The sequence below is a fragment of the Micropterus salmoides genome, unplaced genomic scaffold (assembly GCF_014851395.1).
Source record: "Micropterus salmoides isolate LMB-PRFRI ecotype aquatic unplaced genomic scaffold, ASM1485139v1 Ms_hic_scaffold_9, whole genome shotgun sequence".
Lineage (NCBI taxonomy): Eukaryota > Metazoa > Chordata > Actinopteri > Centrarchiformes > Centrarchidae > Micropterus > Micropterus salmoides.
In genome coordinates this window covers 6,913,380-6,933,161 of record NW_024044681.1, presented here as the reverse complement: position 1 = coordinate 6,933,161, position 19,782 = coordinate 6,913,380, and the positions used below count along the sequence as shown (strand labels likewise).

Here is a 19,782-nt window from a genome sequence, read left to right as displayed (position 1 = left end):
GTTAACACCAGCTAACTGAGGTAGTTTAAACTAACTAACTGTAAATAAAGTAGTGCAAACTATAGCTAACCAAATAAAGCATTTAACACCAGCTATATGAAGTAGTTTAACAAGCAAACTGTACATAAAGTACTTAAAACTAGCAAACTGTAGATAAAGTACTTAAAACTAGCTGTATTAACAGTCTAATAATGCCAGTATCAGATGTCAGTCACAGGAGACATTTTACCACACAACTAGTACTTTTACTGCATGAAGCTGATAATACTTTACTGCTTATACTTTGACTACATGTAACAACATTCTGTGCTTTTACTCAAGTAACTTAAGATTATGAATGTCGGACTTTTACACTGTTGTATTGGTACTTTTAGTTAAGTAAAAGGATCTGAATATATCTTTTACAGCCGGTTGAAGCAGTATTTTAATGTTGTGTTAAGGAAATGCTCAGGTAAAGGGTTGACCAGTAGGATGTGGAGGTGTTGTGGTGGGTGGGGCATTAAAAAGAGATGCACATTACCTGTAGCTGCCATTCAACACAGCAGCCCAGAGAGGAGAGGAGGCGTCGCTCTGCAGGTATGTTATTCACTTTCTTTATTAATTTCAGTCAATTTAACAAGCAGTCTGTTATAGTCACAATATTAATCCACAATATCCTGATCCTGACTTAAACATGTGTACACAGTTTTAATACTGAATTTAATTTTATACTTTTTACCTTGTAATATTTCTTTTACGCTTAACTCACATCAATTGTGAGAATATCCAATTTGACAGAACCTCACTTTTTTCCATCTGTTTACTTTTTCTGTTGTTGTTGCTGATGCTATTTTCTTCACATTTTATGAACTTAACTGGCATATTTTCTGTTAGTTGGTCAAACTGCTGTTCATATAATGTTGGTGGAGAGATACCTTTATGTTAATTTATTTATTTACATAGAAACTGTCCAGTATGCCAGTATCAACCTTTACAAACTCACTTGTGTTATTTTATGTTTCATTAATTTAAACTCCTGTTCAGGTCATTAAAACCACCAGAATCTCAAAGACAACACAAGGACATGTCCACAATGTCAAAGGTCACAGCTGCCTGACCTGGCAGATGAAAAATCATCACTTCATCAGGGCGCCTGCGATTCTGTACGGACTTCAAATTCCCCCAAACTATTGTAATTAAATTTGAGGCCTTAAATTGTCTTTTGTACATTTAAATCAGGTTTTATATGTCTTTATTGTAATTATTATTATTATTATTATTATAATTCAGATAAATCAATCACAAATTAAACAAATGCTTTTTTAATCAGTGATGTGATTATTTCCAATTTTAAGTCAACCAGCTGTGTGAAAGTTCAAACTTAGCATAGTTAAATGTAAATTAATACTAAGTTGTGTTTTATGCATTATGAAAACAAAAAAGATGACTTACAACATAACTCTCAAGTAACAACTAAATACTGACACGTGCCACAGTGTCGGAGTAAATCAAAAAATGTCATAATTAAACTCACTAACAGTAAAAATTTTATTAACTGCATGTCATTTTGCAGCACAGTAATGCAACAATAAATAATTTCCTTGACCAAAAAATCTGGAAAGAACTTACAGAATTATAGGACAATAGTGACAAACACTCCAACTTACTTGTTGCGTCACCTGGAGAGTCTTTTAGTCACACAGCAGGTCGGCCGAGCAAACAAACAAACAAACAAACAAACAAAGGAATAAAGTTTCCAGCAATAAATAAGTAATGAATGAAAATGGTTTAAATTTGAGCTGTTTGCTATACTTTCTTAAAATCACTAGACTGTTCTAGAAAATGAAAAAGACCTGTAAAATAAAGTGTTGCTCCAACATCTGCTTAACAAAAACAAGGAGAGCTAAAACTGCTCATAAACATCTGAAACGTGTCCAATTGTTGGTTGATATCTGAGCACTGTGTGTTATTTTAAACTGGCTTAAGTTGTTGACAAAAAGCAACTTCATTGATTTTGTTCATATTATATATACACATTTAATATTCAACTGATTTCTCCGACAGTTAAAAAAAGAACAGGAAGTTTAGTCGTCAGGGAAAAATGAGAGAAGGAAGTGACCATAAAGGATGAAAGAGTGCAGTGTTGTTTTTGTAGGACTTTTTTTCCATCGGAGTCTTTCTCCGTGGGTGTTTTTACTGCAGGAAACAGAGTCTAGTGTGACGCCCACACTAAAGGGTCACTGTCGCTCATTTCCAAGTCAAATATCAGCTAGGTAAACAAATGAGCTCTTATGAGAGTCAGCAGAGGAAGATTTAACAAACATTAAGTATGTGTTCAGCTTAACAGCAGTGACAGCAGTGTGTTTGTCCATCACGAGGAAAATTTGGCTTCAATACAAAATCAATAAAGACTAGAGCCAGAACCACTGAGAGAAATACAATTTCTAACTCTCTACCTATAACCCCACCTAACCTAGCCGTCCACAGCCCAGTCCGACCTCTGGGACATCGTGATACAGCCACAAAAATGAAGTACAAACAAAATAAACAGTTAATTAGCCATCCTCAGTATGGGGAAGCGTCCACGATGTTATGTGATCCAGGAGGTGTTTCCAAATTGTGTGAAATGTTTTTAGCAACCGCTCTCCCTCCAAAAGACGTCACATACGGACGCTTGGTCAAGTCAGCCTTGGAAAGCCCTTCAGCGTCATTGTTCAACACTCAATGTTGGCCTAGTATAAATAACAGTAAAGTCTGAGTGAGGAGGTGGGCGGGGGGGTTCAGACCCTGGACCTTCACCCAGGAGAGTGGCGTTTCAGAATCAGAAATACTTTATTGATGTTTTAGTGTCACAGAAATAATAATGGGAAGCTAGTAAGTAGAGTTCAAGGTCAAGTTTAAATATATAGCACATTTAAAAACAACCCTAGGTGAGCAAAGTGCTTTCCAGGTTCAGAATTCCCAACAAAAGTACACAAGAAAGACATTAGAGAAGGTCAATACTCAACTGTGTTTGAAGGCCAATGAACAGAGGTGGGTCTTTTTAATGAATATGTGGCTCAAGGAACACCACAGCAAGGAGACTGGAAGTGAAATACACCAAGACACAAGAGGCAGGGCTTGACAAAGTGACAACAGAAAAATCCAAACACCAGAAAAACCCTAACGGTGACAGAAACAGTTGCTGTTGGGAATGTAATTCAGGACCTGATCTCTTCCACGCGTCTAGTGTTGCAGCGGTGCCGTTAACGGGTGAAATCTGTCCTCGCCAGCTGTGTCAGCATCATGTCCGACATGAAGGCTTCCTGTCAGGAGTTTGAAGTGACCGTCCACACCTCACCTGGTACAACCTGCGGAACCTTCAGCCGCCTGTGGCTCAGTCTGATTGGCTCGCAGGGGGAGACTCCGCCCATCAGCGTGAACGAGGGCGACAGTCATCTCCTGCCTGGGTCGGTGAGTTCGGTGCAAGATGCAGAAATAAAAACTAAACTAAAATAATGAGCTTGAAGGTTAATTATTGACTTTATATTAGTAGTAAATAGTAGTTTAACAAAACACACACGTCTGCCTCAATGGAACGATATTATCTTCTTGACTCAAAGGTTTTAATTTCCTTCAGCCTGTTCTCAGTTTCAAGTCGTCACGTTTGGACACATCGTCAAGACCAGACCGTTCTCATCTCAGGGCGTCCAAGACCAACGCTTTCAAAAAAAGTGACAAAACATAGTTATTTGACGCCAAATGTACCCTTCAGCGTCTCACGGCCGATGTGCTAGCAGGTAGCGTTAGCCTCCTTTGTGTTGCATTGACAGGTCGCTATGGTAACGTCTTATCAATCATGGATAATCCCGCCCTGAAATATACTCTGCTTCCTGGTCTCTGTTCCTCTAAATGGGACCATAATTTACTAAATGAACATCATGCTGTGTTGAAGAAGACTTGAAACTAGCGACTGAGACCAGAAACTCATCAGGAAAGTGTTTACTGAGGGAATAAATCAGCTGACAAGTAGAAACATTTTACATTATTTCTAATGGAGCTGGACTTCTTTTTGCAGCCAGTGGACTCGCCCCCTGCTGGCCGTTCAATAGAAAGCAGGTTTCAGGGACTTCCGCGTTCTAATCTGATCGCTGACCGGAAACAAACAAATGAACTGGCCTTATCTGCTACATAATTTAATCTAAACAAAAAAGTCTTGTTCCTTGTTTCTCATAGTCAGTAATGTTATTTAATCTTTGACCAAAGGATAAACTGACGCAGTACTTTTCCACCAGATGTAAAAGAGATCAAACCTCTATTTAGTGTTTTGGTCATTTTCTGAATTCCTAGCAAGCAATCTTCCTGCTGTCCTGACAGACGTGTCCGGTATGGGTCCGGGCCAACCGATCTATGGGTCGTCTGATTCTGGTCCGGCTTCATCTGGAGGCTCGAACCGGATACCCCAACCTGGACTGGCACTGCAACCGGGTGGAGGTCCGCAGGCTGGCAGACCGGCAGGCCGAGCAGGGAGGGCGAAGTCAGACTGGACCTGAGGATCCAAAACTACAGGTGTTCCTTTGTGAAAGATGGCTGCGAACAACAGACGGCGACGTAGAGCTGCGGAGCGGAAAGCGTAAGATCACCGGCAAAGTTTCACTTTGTCATAAATCTGAAATATATGTAGTTGAGTTCTTCCTGTTACTCATATTAATATATTTCTTGGATAAAAGCATCAGCTAAATAAGTGTAATGTAAAAAAAGTAATGCAGCACAGTAATGAATAACTCATAGGTGTCAGTTTTTTAAAGCAACAAGAAATTATAACAAATGAAAATACTTTGAAAAAGGTTTATTTTCACAATAAGCAAACATGCAATACAATGTAAATATAGAAGAAACATCTGCGTTGTCCAAAAAAAGTAACAAGAAAAAAAACAAGCTACTGACTGGTGCTACTGGATTATGGTCTACTACATTTTTAATGTAGCTGTAACAGTTTTAGCTGGTTCTTTTATTTACTCTGTGACTGTAGAGGAGAAGTTATTCTTATTATTACCACCATTGTTCCTCCCCAGTGTGTTTGCCAAAGGACGAGACAGAGGAGAAGCTAAAGCAGCAGCGACTCAGGCAGCTGCAACGTCAGCAGAAGCTCATCAGGTAAAAACAGCAAACTGTTCTCTGAAATTTCCGGATCCCTGTTAGAATGAACGACGGCATGCCTGATCAGCGATGCAGGTCTGTGACGGTCAGTCATCTATGTATGTATTCTGCTCCGATTCAGTGTCGTCAGAGGAAATGTAGACACAAATAAACTGAGCATCCTATCTGCCTGGAGCCCCATCTTTTAGCAGCGAAACCGGGACTTTTCCAAACCCCATGATATCAGAAGCAAATATAAAAGTGTAACGTTGTTGGTTCGTTGGTTGACCGCCGTTTGTCTTAATCTTCAAGCGGCGGTCAACCAACTGGTCATTTGGTTTTTTGGAACCAGACATGACCATATTTGGACGAGAGGGTGGAGTTAGCTAGCTTAGTTAGCAAGGTGCATCTGTAATTCACATTAACTGTGATATTAGCTGGGATGCTAATTTTGGCTAGCGACAAACAGGCTTAAAACCAAACATACTTACCTTAAAAATGAGCAGCAGACTCCTGATAAGCTTTTTCAGCAGCGCTGGTTAAATGTACACAGAGCAGCGGATACGAGTCGCCTCTATCCTGATTGACAGGGCGCCATGGTAGAGACCTGTCAATCAGCTTGTAGCCCCGCCCTAAAACTTTCTGGTCTATTTTCCTCTAAATGGGACCATAATTTACTAAATGAACATCATGCTGTGTTGAAGAAAACTTGAAACTAGCGACTGAGACCAGACACTCATCAGGAAAGTGTTTACTGAGGGAATAAATCAGCTGAGAAGTAGAAACATTTTCTCAGAGACTTCTATACAATCACACTTCTTTCTGCAGCCGGCGGAGTCGCCCCCTGCTGGCTGCTGGAGAGGACGCAGGTTTAAGGCTTTACTTTTCAGACCATTAGGTGCCAAGTAGCATGTAGCTGCAGTAACACAACCATCACAGGGTGTGTGCCTGAACCTAAGTTATTGATTATATGCATGTTGACCTGTTACCTATCAACAGGGTTAAACCTCCTTCATGTTGCTGTGCATTACCACCACAACTCCTCTAGATGGCGCTGTCGCAAAAGAGCTGCGGTCCCAGGATTGCGTGGGTCCTGAAACTGCAGCCTCTGGTATTGCAGCTACATAATATTAGAGGTTCCTGCTTGGATGTGACCTTGTCATGTTCTGATTTCAGTAAATACAACAGTTCTAGAGGTGCTTACAGATGTATGATTCAATACAGTTTCACGGCCTCCCCTCCTCGCTAACACCAGGGATGCCTTTCTACTCTGCACACCTGTCATGGCCCGGAGACCATCAGCTGTAACTCTGACTTCCCTGGTGACATATGACTTTTCACTTTCTTGGTACCGCTGCCATGTTTAGTGTTGGTGACTTGCGAAGCCTCTTTGGTTTAGAAAAAGCCAGCCCGTTTTCATTCCTACAGTGTCAAATAGCTATGGTTTGTCACATCTTTTGGCGCCTGGTGCCAACACACGGCACCCTTTAGCACCATTGTTCAATGCTAAAAGAACTACTATGAAAAAAAAGAAAAGTCCAAGTAAGAAGGTGGTTGAAGTGGACAGGTGGGACAAAAAATGGACTTTCACCCAAGAGGCCTGTGTTCAAAATGTCAGCGTTGATTCCTTTTCGTGATGTTATGTAACTTATATAACTTTTTTACTTATCTTACGTAATTTAAGTTACGTATGTATATATCAACGGCGAGAGACAATCTATCTTTTTATCCTGTCTGAACTGAGCCCTGAATCACACACATGATGTTGGTCAATTTAAAAGATAATTTTGTCCGTCGAGAAAGTCGCAGTTTTTCCTAAAAGAGTAAAGTTACGTGTCGTTTTGTGTGAAACCCGTTCAATGAACTACATCTCTTTCTCGCACAATATATGTCACCAACATGTTAGCGCGGTAATGCTAAGCTAACGTTCATTGCTTTCTTGCTACTAGCTAGACAACTCAGCTCTGTTCCACGCATCTCACCTGATGTGTTTAATCCAACGACTCTGTCCTTTTATCACATCATCCTCTTATGTAAGTTTTTTGACGTTAGCTTCAGTAACGTTAGCTTCAGTCATTGACATAAAAAGTTACAACATCATGTACGTGACTTTTGGGTTTGGGGTCTTTGTAATTATGTATTTTCACAGTCTGATACCTCAAGAGTTTTACAAAAAACTGCGACTTTCTTGACTTTTAAATTTACCTTTTAAATTAACAAACATCATGTGTGTAATTCAGGGCACAATTCAAACGGGATCAAAATAGTAGTTGTCTCTCGCCGTTGACTAACGTTACCGTACAATATTTTTCTGAAATAAGGTCCCATGGTGGTCCACCGGAAGGGGACGGGGTTTAGACTCTAGTAACACCTAGAGTCCATAGTAGGAACTACATTTTGAGTCAACAGGGCAAATATAATTTTAAGTAACTCAGAGGTTATATAAACTAAAGTGTCGCACCACAGTTTGAACCCCCCTACGCCGGTGGGCAGAGTTTTAGACCCAAAATCTGTGAGAACATCTAACTATGAACTCTTTGTGGTTTTGAGATGTTCGTTCTCTTATTGCAGATGGCGTAAATTTGTCGACGGCGCTCCTCAATGCGTTGACTTGAAGAGTATCTCTGAACTCGGGCCGAACCTCAGCTACACACACAAGAGGTGAAGTGCCACTCTTAAAGTACGTTCTGACTGAGGTCTGGTGAGCGTGGGAAGACACTGAACTAGACTTGGGACAAATGCATGAATTAGTGCTGAGGAGTCTGAGCTGTGCTTGTGTTCTTGTCCTCAGTCCAGTCACTAACGTGCACTACCTGAAAGGCTTCCTGGACAGAACTCAGGCCTGGCCGGGTTTCGCAGAGCTGGAGACGGTTTTCACCCACAGCGGACACCAGAACAACACCGCCTGTAAGAATCAAAACATTACACATTCAAACCAGCAAATCCTTTTCTTCAGCATCACAAAACTGGCTGATGACACTGCTTCTGATGGGCAACTTACACCTTAGCCATCAGTGTGTAAACGGGGTGAATGTGACGTAGCGTAAAGCGCGGTGAGGGGTCGCAAAGACTAGAAAGGCGCTTTACAAATACAGAGCATTTACTGCTTTGCAAATTAGTTTGTAAGGATGTGTTTAGACAGGATGCAGGGCTAATTTTAGGGGATATTTGATTGCAAATGAAGTCAATGGAAAGCGGAGCGCATGTTGACACACAGCCTGTAGCTTTTGTTTTTTATGACCCATACTGCTCTTTTATCTCTCCGTCAGGGTTTGTAAAGACTCACTGGATGGAGGACTGGTATTTTGGCTACCAGTGTCTGAATGGCTGCAACCCTCTGCTGCTGCGTCAGACCCGCCTCCTCCCTCCAAACCTGTCCGTCAGCTCTGACATGCTCCGCCCCTTCCTGCCTGAAGGCTCCTCCCTCGAGCAGGAGCTAGAGGTGCGTTCTCTGACCTCCAGCTGTTCATTGGTGCCAGGCAGTGCTTATTTATTTCAGCTGCTCTGTCTTGATGTTCTGTGACGTGACAGAAAGGAACCATGTACCTGCTGGACTTTGAAGTTTTGGACGGCGTCCCAGCCAATGTGGTCAACGGGAAGCAGACGTATCTGTCTGCTCCGATGTGCCTCCTCCACCTGAACCAGCAGGGCCAGCTGCTCCCCATCGCCATCCAGGTGAGCTCCGGGTGTTTTGATACACGTAATGCTGCTGTGTACTTTCAAATGTCATTTTTCAATCTACCTTCAGAAAGCACTGGGTGTTGATACTGCTGCCACTAGTATCGTCACTTAATCGATCAATCATCTCCCCATGAAGTTGATCAGCAAACTCAGCATCCTGCAGCTGGATCCTGGACTTCCTCACAAACAGTCACTTCGGATTGGCGGACTCACCTCCTCCACTCTAGTGCTTAACATTAAAACATCGGTTGATGACTACCGGGTGTCTTATGGGCGTAAAAACTTGAAATGACGTCACGGTGGATATTTTTCAAGCAGGGACCAGGTAAAGCAGCAGTGAACACACAGGGTGCAGGTGTCGGTTGTTTGATAGGCTGCGTCATAATAAAATATAGAGGAAAAATATAGAACAATGACGAGGAGACAGAGAGAGGCGGGGCAAGCCGGTGTGTTTACCTGAGGTGTGGGGAGAAGAGAATTCTGAGGAAGGTGCAAAGCATATTTAAAATTTATAATAATATTGTTCGTGGTGATTAAAACCTGCTTTCACGTGGAGGTATAATCTACAATCACGATCAACCATCTGTCAGCCCAACCCTACGACGACGAGACTTCACATCAGGAGGAAATTCATAATCTTGCAGAGTGGTGCTCAGAGATAAAGGAGATGAAGACACACTGCTGTCTACATCAGCGGTGCTGAGGTGGAGCTGAGGTGGAGCAGTTTCAGGTTCCTGGGAATCAGCATCACAGAGAACCTGACGTGGTCGTCTCCACGCTGGGGAAGAAATAAAAGAAAAAAAGACTGTATTTCTTGAGGAAGCTTAAAAAGGCCAAAGTCCCACGCCAAGATCTTGTCAGTTTTCACAGAGGAGCAACAGAAAGCATCCTGACTGGAAACATCAGTAACATGGGATGTGCACAGCCCAGGATGATGGATTCAAACTGCCCAGAAGATCATTGGTGCCCATCTCCTGAGCATCAGTGAGATCGGTGAGGTGCCTGCAGAGCCCGAAGGATCCTAAAGGACAGAACCCAACCAGCCACAGCCTGTTCACCCCGCTGCATGCTGGGAAGAGATGTAGAAGTTTCTGCTGCTGCACCACCAGCAGCTATCTCTTAAACTCTAATTCATCCTCAGCACAGCTTATTTCTATTTTTATAGTTGCTTCTGTATTAATGTATTTTGTCTGCTGTTTAGCAGAAGGGAGTTACAAACTCAGTTTTACTCTATATCCTGTTTTATTGTGACAAAATAAATCTACTTGTACCTTCTTCTTATACCTTTAGTAAAAGTGAATCAGAATGTAAAACTACACTAAAAGTAAAGGTCCTTCATTCAGAATATTACTTAAGTAAAAGTATTATCAGTAATATGTTCTTAAATCCTCATTATTGTTACTGATGAGTCATGTGTAAAAAACAGTCTACTGTTCAACTAGTAACTGAAGCTGTGAGATAAACGTGGCGGAGCAGAAGTAGAAGGTGAAATCAAATAGAAATACTCAAGTAAAGTTTATTTACCATGAAGTACAGGACTTAGCCCCCCCCCCCCGTCAATCAGCCAACCAATCAGTGATTTTCCTCTTCTTCAGTTGCAGCAGACACCCGGCCCTCAGAACCCCGTCTTCCTGCCCTCTGACCCCGGCTGTGATTGGCTGCTGGCTAAGATTTGGGTTTACAGTGCAGACTTCCAGTGTCACCAGTTGGCCTCCCACTACCTGAGGACTCACATGCTGGGGGAGCTGTGCTGCGTGGCCACGCTGCGACAGCTGCCGGAGCCACACCCACTGCACCAGGTGACTCAGACGCCAATGCTGATGACCTTTAGGTGGAATAGATGCAGTTAACAGTGTTTAATGAAATAGTTTTTGACTTACATGGAGGTTCAGGGAGGCAGAAATCATAAAATCCAACGAAAAGCAAAAGGCCAAACTGAGAAAGCAGAATTCAGAATCCACCACTGAACGGAGCCTCCAAGTGCTCAAATGCTCAATTCCGATCTTTTTCCCAGATCCGATTTTGTTTGTTTGACAGTTCACATTATAGTTGAACTGTTCTTTTCTTTAGGGTTTCCGGCGCTGAACAACGCAACTGCTCCAAAACACCCTCAGACAAACAGCGTGCACATAACTCAGGAGAGAGCTGGCGGTCCGGTGGATTTCAGGTGTAAGACAGGGAATCTGTGAGCAGGTGATAGCGAGCACATGTTTAATAATGGCTTTTTGTGAAGCTTTTTCGTTCAGAGCAGCTCCGTCTGCAGCAGAAAGGCAGCTCTAGAGTCAGGTCGCATTTAAAAAGACCCGATCTGTATCGTATTTGAACCACATATGGAAGTAGCCGAAATCCAAACCGGAAGAGATCGGATTCCATGTGACTTGGCCTGTTCACACTGTCATAAATAGATCAGATCGGATTTGGGTCACTTTGGCCTGCAGTCTGAAGGTTAATCGAAAACAGAGAGAGACTCTGGACAAACATAAGATCCGCCAAACGCTGAAGCAAAGACAGAGACGTAGGCCCAATCTAAAATAATCTAATCTGAGTGCGAGAGGCTGCAAGGGCTGAAAATACTGTAAACGGGATGTAAACGTATGTTTTTGCCAGATTTTTAAGTCCTGCAGGCTCTCGCCCTGCAGAGTGGAGGAGAGGTAGATGTCAGTCTACATTTGTCAATATTGATGTTACCATCTTAAATCCATGTTAAGAAAAGTTTTAACAATTTTAACATCAGCGTTGGTTTCCATGCTGGTTTGTTTCTTGTTTGTTTCCGGGCTTGTTCCCTAAGCCCTCACGGACTCACCGGGAATGCACCTCAAAGTCTTGGACTGGGCCTTTAGAGCACAAGAGGGAGGCACAGGTGGACACAATCAGGGAAACGAGACACACGAGGAAGAACCCTTTCAAAATAAAACAGGACAAAACCACAACACTGACGAGCAACATCCAGGCATCATGCAGGTGTGCAGCTGGTACACTGGCTGTTTGCTGCTCCAGCTGTTTATTAGAGTGGCTTCAGTTAATATTCAATAAATCCGCTCTCAGAGTTTCTCGTTTCCAGAGAAGAAGTTGTGAAAAGCCGGCGTACGCCAGCTAGTGAACATAGTGACACGTCAACTTAAAAGCCGATGATATGTTAATGTTGTGCTTGTTTCAGCTAAAAGCAGCAGGACAGAATCATCAGTTACTGCAGGTTTAAGGAGGATCACATGTGACTGATCACTTTCCGTTGGTTAAATTTCTCTGTAATCAGTTTTCTCTTCTCTGATTGGCTGTTTTTGCGAGTAGCTGCTGATGCCACACCTCAGGACGTCGCTACAGATCAACATCCAGGCCAGAGCCTCGCTGCTGGCTTCTGACGGAGTGTTTGATAAGGTACATCATCGCCTGTCACAGGAATATTAGGTGTGGAAGCTGCACCGCACCAGCTACCTGTCCTTGTGTTGGTCTCCTCCCTCCAGGCGATGGGCTGCGGTCTGAAGGCGCTACCTGTCCTCCTGTCCCGGGCGTCAGAAAGGATTTATTATTCATCTCTGTGCGTCTGTGACGACGTGATCGAGCGCGGTGTGGACAGACTGCCGCAGAGCTACTACGCCCAGGACGCACTGAGAGTCTGGGACGCGCTGCACAGGTGAACAAACACACCTCAGCCGGCTGATTAGGCCAGCTGAGAGAAACTGGAACACTTTCTGCATCATTTGAAATCAAAGATCACTTTCCAGCTTTTTATTAAATAAGAGAGATTTTATTTTGAGTCATTTAGTTTTTTCCCAGCAGTCTTTGGAAATTTACAAAAACACGAGTTTGACCTCACAGAATCAGAAGGATCTTTATTGCTAAGTAATGTTTTACACATACTTTGCCGATGAGGTGCTACACGTAGACAGACATGCAGCTGACATAAATAGATGTAGAAATATATAAATATGGAATAAACAAATGCAAGTTATGATACAACTATTAGCAGAGAAAGAACAACATTGCAGATATTTACATATTATTAGTATATTAAATATATTATATATATAAATATATATTATAGTTATTATAGTATTATTCTGGGTTTGTGTTGTGCAGACGTGTTGCAGCGAAATATATAAATTGACATTATAAAAATATACAACAACAAAGATTAACAATTAACATCAAATATGTGCAAAGTGCCAGGTTCGTGCATGATATGACATGAAGTGATATTTACATGTGCAGGGAGAGTCAGTGGGGGACACGGGTCTTGTTAATGAGGCTGCAGATGGGAAGAAACTGTTTTTATGGGTGGTGAGGATGGACTCAATGTTGGAGGTGTAGAAGTGCACCATCATTGTCTTTGGCAGGCTGAACTTCTTCAGCTGCCGCAGGAAGTACATGCTCGTCTTATCTATGCGCCACCACCACTCCACATGAGGTGACGTTTGTTCGGCGTAGCAGCTCCCGGCAGATCAGAGAGACTTTGATGGACGGTAAAATGCTCACTGCAGAAAGCAGAATCCAAACGCACGGGTCTTATCCAGTCCACGGTTCTAGATTCCCCAAATGCAAATGACAACCAGACAGACTGTTACTGTTTGATGATTTATTAGGTGCGTCTGACTTCATGCGACGCAGCGCTGACTTAACGTGATGCGTGCTGGACTTAAAATAAGGCATGCTGGTTAGAAATTGCGTCCGACTTTCGGTGCATTTGCAAAGAAAAATGCACAGACCAGGAAGAGTCTTCTCCATTGTTCCTGTAAATGTCTACTGAAATGTAACGCACATAACCACCTGTGTGTGTGTGTTGCAGGTTTGTAATCGGCTGGGTGGATCTGTATTACAGCGGAGACGACGAGGTGCTGCAGGACTCTGAGCTTCAACACTGGATCACCGACATCAACGCACACGGATTCAACCCAGACTCAGGTGTTTGTTTGCTTGTTTGTGTGTTTGTTTGTTGGAGACACAGACGAAGTGGATGCATAACGAGTCTCCCCTCCTCCGACAGGTTTCCCCCAGTCTTTCCAGACCAAAGCAGAAGTGTCCAAGTTCGTCACCATGGTCATCTACTGCTGCTCAGCTCTACACGCCGCTGTTAACTTCTCCCAGGTGGGCGACCTGCAGAACCCGTCACATGACCGCAGCGTCCATCTTGATTTAAAAACACCTGTGGAGGCTTCCTGCGTGTTGGGATTTCCAAAGCCAGTGGTATCTGTGCGTGTTTAAAGCAGCCAGACCGTCTGAAATAGCTCGTTTCTTCTTCGGCTGGTTTAGAATCACACGTCTGACTCCTGATTAGGGCTGTGCCAAAAAATCCATACAGCGATAAATCGATATACATATATTATACATTTTTCCATGAAACTGTATCGATGTTCCAGCCCGTCATGTCCATACAAAAAGCGATTCGACGGTTAGCTCAATGCTAACATAAAATGGAAATGTCCTTTAACAAAAATGCTTACTAGTAAGTATCTGCGTGCAACTAGTACTACTAGTAAGGTCCTAAATTTTAACTACGAAAAATTATCAAAACATTTGTTTATAAAAGGCAAATAAAATGCTAAAATATTTTTTTTTACTGCTAATAAAAATTGCTGTTCACCACCTGAGTCTAATCTGTACATCACATTATGTTAATAACTGTTCAGTGACACAGTGTTTCTGTTTCCTAAATTTTAACTAGTAAAAACATAGGACCTTACTACTACTACTATTCGCGCGCAGATGCTTACTAGTAAGCGTTTTTGTCTTACTAGTAAGGTCAAGTTGTCGACTAGTATGCCAAAAGTGTTTACTAGTATGCCAAAAGTGTTTACTAGTATGCCAAAATGCCATACTAGTAAGAACAATTTCTTACTAGTGTAGTCAAAAACCTTACTAGTTTGGTAAAAAGCTTTACTAGTAAAAGACAAAATGACATTCACTAGTATAACTAGTAAGAGCAAAAGTGTCTACTAGTACTACTAGTAAACATTTTTACGCTTTATTTAAAGGCAAAATGTATGAAAATGGGCTTACTAGTAGTACTAGTAGACACTTTTGCTTTACTAGTAAGGCAAATGTGCTTATTAGTACACAAAAAAGCCAACTAGTTAAAACTTTTGGCTTACTAGTAAGACCAAATAAATGAATACAAGTAGGATATCGAATAAATGCTCAAAGGGCTTTCCATACATATGTTTCCTGAGCTCTGTGTGAAATAAAAAAGAGCTGCTAACTTCACCGGCTTGATCTGCTGCTTCCAAACTTTCCAGTGGCCTAAACATGCAGCTATCAGCAGGAAGAGAAAGAGCAGCACAACACTGTGTCACTGAACAGTTATTAACATAATGTGATGTACAGATTAGACTCAGGTGGTGAACAGCAATTTTTATTAGCAGTAAAAAAAATATTTTAGCATTTGATTTGCCTTTTATAAACAAATGTTTTGATAATTTTTTGTAGTTTCTCTGTATTTTTATTTACAGACTGTGCAGCAGAATCGTGCTGTTTGGATTTGCAACAAACAAATAGAGAGAACTTTTTTACATTTTGTATTAATAGATAGATATCATGCTGAATCACTTTAGGGTTGTCCAGCGATATATCGATTATCGCAGAATTGCTGTATCGTGATATTATCGTGTATCGTGAGGTACCCAGCGATTCCCATCCCTACTCCTGACGGTCAGTTTTTTATAAAAAGGATCTAAGTTGCTGCAGCAGAATCATTATCTTTTTATTCCACACATTTTTCTTTGTTGTCAAAATCTGGCGCCTACATTACCCACAATGCAACTCGATCACAGACACTTTGGTTCAGAGATTGTTGTGCTAGTTGCGGCTAATGTAGCCTCCTCCCCAGCAGATGCTTACGACGGCGTGGACTATGTGCCGTCGTGAGCATTTCAATTTCTGCGTTGGTGTCTGCGTCGCCAAATCGCTAGTTGGAGGCGGGGTTTCTATGTTCCCCTGTGTTGACTTTCTTCTTCTTCGTTGGTGTTGGCTGCTACAAACCGTGGCGACTGAAAGCGAGCGGATCAAGTTGGAGCTGATCGATTCTGGACAGCAGTACTTTTTGTGAAATTACTAAAACGGAAACGACAGAAGGCGTCAGAGGAAGCGGCGAGTATGATCCTTGAGCCATAGTGGTATTTAGGGGGAAATGTGACGAGACCAAACCTGCCAATCAAAGTTCTTTGGTCTGCGTCGCGGAGGCATGTAGCTAAGATTTTAGGGAGATGTGCGTCAGGCTACGGCGTAGATCTGACTTTAGACTACTTTTTGTCGCAGCTGAATTCCCAACATGTGGAAATGGTTCCCTTTAAGACAAAGTGTTCTTGTGTGCAGGTTGATCAGTTTGTGCTCTGCTGTTCTTCCTCTCTTTGTCTCCTCCAGTTTGATTTCGCCCTCTGGATGCCCAACAGACCGCCATCCATGTTGCGTCCTCCTCCGCAGGTCAAAGGCTCGGTGACGGAGGACGACATCATGTCCTTCCTGCCGGATGTGAACTCGACCTGTCGCGTCCTGACGGTGCTGGCTCTGCTGTCGCAGCCCAGCGTCGACTTTGTGAGTCTCCACCCGCACCATCCCGTCTGCTCAGCGGGAAAAACAAACACCTCGTTCTGTTGGAAACATTTTTACATTTAATTATTTTAAATTCTACATGTGTGAATGTAGTTCGTCTCCAGGGAGCTCGGCGGCTAAAACAAACTCTTAAACAAACAATCAATCATGTTTATCGATAACAACAGAATGTATGTGTAGCTGCAAACCCAAAGTCAGTGACTTTACAGTTTTATATGTCAGAGAAACAACCTTGTTGAAACAAACATATTTCTTTGCAAACGCCTCGAGATCAGTCACTGATCTCCGCTCACAGTCTGCTCACCGCCGACTTGACGGCGCCATTTTTATACCCCGCCCATGCAGTCACCTGCAGCTCACGTTAGACTATCAATTCAGTGAAAGTCAGCTGCCATCATCTCGAACGCACCTATTAACAGAAATACTTTGGCCTGATCTTGTATTTGACTTTCAGATTATTACAAGACGTTTTTTTTTCAGATCAAATAAATCACAAACCTGATGTGATTTAACAGCTCTGTCTCCCCCTGCAGGTTCCTCTGTGTCACTACAAGGAGGCCGTGTTCAGAGACGACGCCCACCGCAGGCTGGTGGAGGAGGTGCAGGCTGAACTCAAGGCCATTTCTGATGACATCACAGAGCGCAACAGCCAACTGGAGCTGCCGTACCCTTACCTCTTACCCACACATGTCGAGAACAGCGTGGCCATTTAAATCCTCTTCCTTAGCAACTCGTGCTCGTTTTATAAAGGAATGACGTCTGTGTAATCAGCTGCATGTGATTTAATATTTGATTTATTATAATTTTCTACATCCGTTTGTTTTCTTTTGCAGACACGGTCATGTTGTGGATAAAAGACCTCCGAGACAGAAATACCTGATTGGTTTTCTGTTGATTTACTAATCAATTAATTGACCTATCCTGCGCTGGTTCTTAGCAGCCGTCGCATGATTTAATCTTAAAGAGCAGAACTTTGAAGTTTTCACTTATTCCCACAATTTCATCGCAAAAAAGGCCAAAAATCATCGCACTGTTTTTTAGAAAAGCTGCATCAAAATCACAAAAAAAGGCTGCAAAATCCTGGAGGGACTGAACAGCTAGTTCCTGTTGGGGTGTCTTTTAGCAGCAATGTGCCATTATTACCCAAAAACACGAACTATTTTGCTATGTTTAATAAATACGACACCACTTTTGCAAGTCGGCACTATCGATAGCAGCCAACAGCCAACAAACTGCAACTTTCAAATGTTCATTTTAAACCGACAAACATCATGCGTGTAATTCAGAGCACAATTCAAACGGGATCAAAACATTAGTTTTCTCTCGCCGTTGACTATTGTACATATTTTTTTCACAATAAGGTCACATGGCGGTCCACCGGAAGGGACGGGGCTTTCACCATCTCAGTTTAGCATGTTCGCATGCTTATATTTGCTATTTAGCAGCGAAGTACAGCTGAGGCTGATGGGAATATATGTATTTGGTCAGAAACCAAAGTTTAATAATAAATAATAAAGCCAACAGTTGCAGTCTGGAGTAAAAGGAACGCTGCCAGTGTGACCAACAACAGAACAGAGTTAGTTTTCTGAAGGGTTGTGTTCAGGTTGTGAAACAAAGGGAACAGAAAGCTGTGATTACTTGTTAAATTACATTTTATTACAGGAAACCTGCTGATACTGATTGTGAACAGATGATAACACTGAAATAAAAGTTGAACTCAGCAATTACCTGTGTGATTTTTTTTTTTTCTGCTGATCTCACAAATTAATAATAATAAAACCGTTTTTCCCCCGAAACGTCTCTCACCTTTAAATAATACAGAAACACGATAATACATTATATTAAATATGTCATTTAACAGTCTGTACAGTCAGTTTGTTCATCACCGTTTGGATCCCAGTGTTTAGACACTTTGCACAGAGTCTCGTCCTTGTGTTCCTGTTTAAATGACACGAGGCAGCAGGTTACACCGAAGCTTCTGGGAAATTAAAAGTGAAGTCCTGAATGTGCCTCTCCCTCTCTCTCTGTAACCTTCTGATGAGGCTCGTCCCGCCGTCTTTCAGGTGTTTCTGTTAACCTTTGACTCGTGGCCTCTCCTCACTGCATCCTTGAGCTTCCCTCCTTGCTTCCTTGCTCCCTAGCTGACGGGGTCCACCACCAGGACTTTGCACTCCCTCTTGGCGATCTTGTCCAGCGACAACAGCGTTTTGTCCTGCGGCGGCAGGTAAAGCGGCCGACCGACCGGAGAGCCGACAGGAGGGGTGATGGCCCGCCGCTCCATGGCACTGCCCGTCCTGACACACACACACAAATCTGATTGGATGAAACTTGATGGGGAACAACACAGGGTTTAGTGATGAACAGGAAACACCTGAAAACAAACTCTAATCCAAAACTTTAAACCTGCACTAACTGATTTTTCTGTGGTGAAGTTGTTCGTAGAGCTGCAACAATTAGTCTATTAATCAGTTCGTTAGTTTGCTATTCACTATAACTATACTTATTTTTTAACAAGCGGATAAGTAAAAATTCTCTGATTCCAGCTTTTAAAATGTGAATATTTTCTGGTTTATTTCCTCCTCTGTGACAGTAAGCTGAATTTCTTTGGGTTGTGGACAAAACAAGATATTTTATAATATTTTTCACTGTTTTCTGCAACTGAATGAATCGTGAAAATGATCAACTGATTAATCAATAATGAAATGAATCGTTAGTTGCAGCTGCAGAGCAACACGATGCTTCATGTGGAGCCTGATGAAGGTGAATCCAGTGTTCTCTCTCCTGAGGGAAATGTCTGGCTCTTTAGCTGCTAAATGCTCCATGTTCACCAGCTGCTCTCTGACCGAGTCTGTCTGCTGTTTGTTTGTTACCCAGCGATGGAAAAAGTATTCAGATCTCTTACTTAAGTAAAATGAGTAATGAGAAAATACTCCACTACGAGTAAAAGTCCTGCATTCAAAAAGTAAGTAAAGTATTATCAGCAAAATGTACTTTAAGTAAGAAATACTCATAGTGTTGTAAATGTTGTAATAAGTGTTATACTATTATGATGTTTTTAGATAGATAGATACAGAATCTCACAGTATCTTTTCATGTGACAACACTGAGGAAATGACACTTTGCTCCAGTGTAAAGTAGTGAGTGTGCAGCTTGTATAACAGTGTAAATTTGCTGTCCCCTCAAAATAGCACATCAGTTTTATCTATAATTTTGAGCAGTTTGTGCAACAACAACCCTACGACAGGATTAATGTTACTGCTGCATTAATGTATACATGGCGTTTTACTGCTGTAGAACTGCTTTACATCCTGTCACAGAGAACAACATTCTGTATCTCTGAAAAGCAAACTATTCATGTGCTCACAGAAACAGCCGTTTCTAGCTGATCTGAGGTCAGCTTTAATAGTTTATTTAGATTAAGAAGTAACAAAAAATAACTTTCTCAGCCCTTAAAGAATCTCT

The 19,782-nt window shown here is 42.1% G+C and overlaps 2 protein-coding genes across 4 annotated transcripts in view; one reads left to right on the top strand and one right to left on the bottom strand.

The window, feature by feature from the left end:
• The first annotated feature begins 516 nt into the window (after positions 1-516).
• Positions 517-18,044, top strand: zgc:152891 (uncharacterized protein LOC767741 homolog). 3 transcript variants are annotated; one of them, XM_038708851.1, is made up of 15 exons: positions 517-576; positions 3,209-3,432; positions 4,336-4,591; positions 5,034-5,115; positions 7,669-7,758; positions 7,889-8,004; positions 8,367-8,539; positions 8,629-8,772; positions 10,374-10,577; positions 12,067-12,153; positions 12,240-12,409; positions 13,595-13,677; positions 13,760-13,860; positions 16,132-16,302; positions 16,854-18,044. In XM_038708851.1, exons 2-15 carry the CDS (start codon positions 3,265-3,267, stop codon positions 17,031-17,033), a joined length of 2,025 nt encoding a protein of 674 aa, XP_038564779.1. In that variant the 5' UTR covers positions 517-576; positions 3,209-3,264; the 3' UTR covers positions 17,034-18,044. The 3 variants fall into 3 exon arrangements, with proteins under 3 accessions (XP_038564779.1, XP_038564777.1, XP_038564778.1); XM_038708849.1 differs by having other exon boundaries at positions 518-576; positions 13,562-13,677; XM_038708850.1 differs by lacking the exon at positions 517-576 and having other exon boundaries at positions 3,116-3,432; positions 13,562-13,677.
• LOC119895617 (microtubule-associated protein 11-like) overlaps positions 17,949-19,782 on the bottom strand; it is a 60,633-nt gene continuing 58,799 nt past the window's right edge. The window contains exon 14 of the mRNA XM_038708855.1: positions 17,949-18,614. Within this exon, the coding sequence (XP_038564783.1) occupies positions 18,458-18,614 (157 nt within the window). The 3' untranslated portion in view covers positions 17,949-18,457. The remainder of the gene's footprint in view (positions 18,615-19,782) is intronic.

Bases quoted from the DNA above. Each gene is read 5' to 3' on its own strand.
- zgc:152891 (XM_038708849.1), top strand. From the start codon at position 3,265: ATGTCCGACATGAAGGCTTCCTGTCAGGAGTTTGAAGTGACCGTCCAC. The intron at 4,592-5,033 runs GTAAGATCACCG...GTTCCTCCCCAG, and splicing joins AGAGCTGCGGAGCGGAAAGC to TGTGTTTGCCAAAGGACGAG. The intron at 7,759-7,888 runs GTGAAGTGCCAC...TCTTGTCCTCAG, and splicing joins CTCAGCTACACACACAAGAG to TCCAGTCACTAACGTGCACT.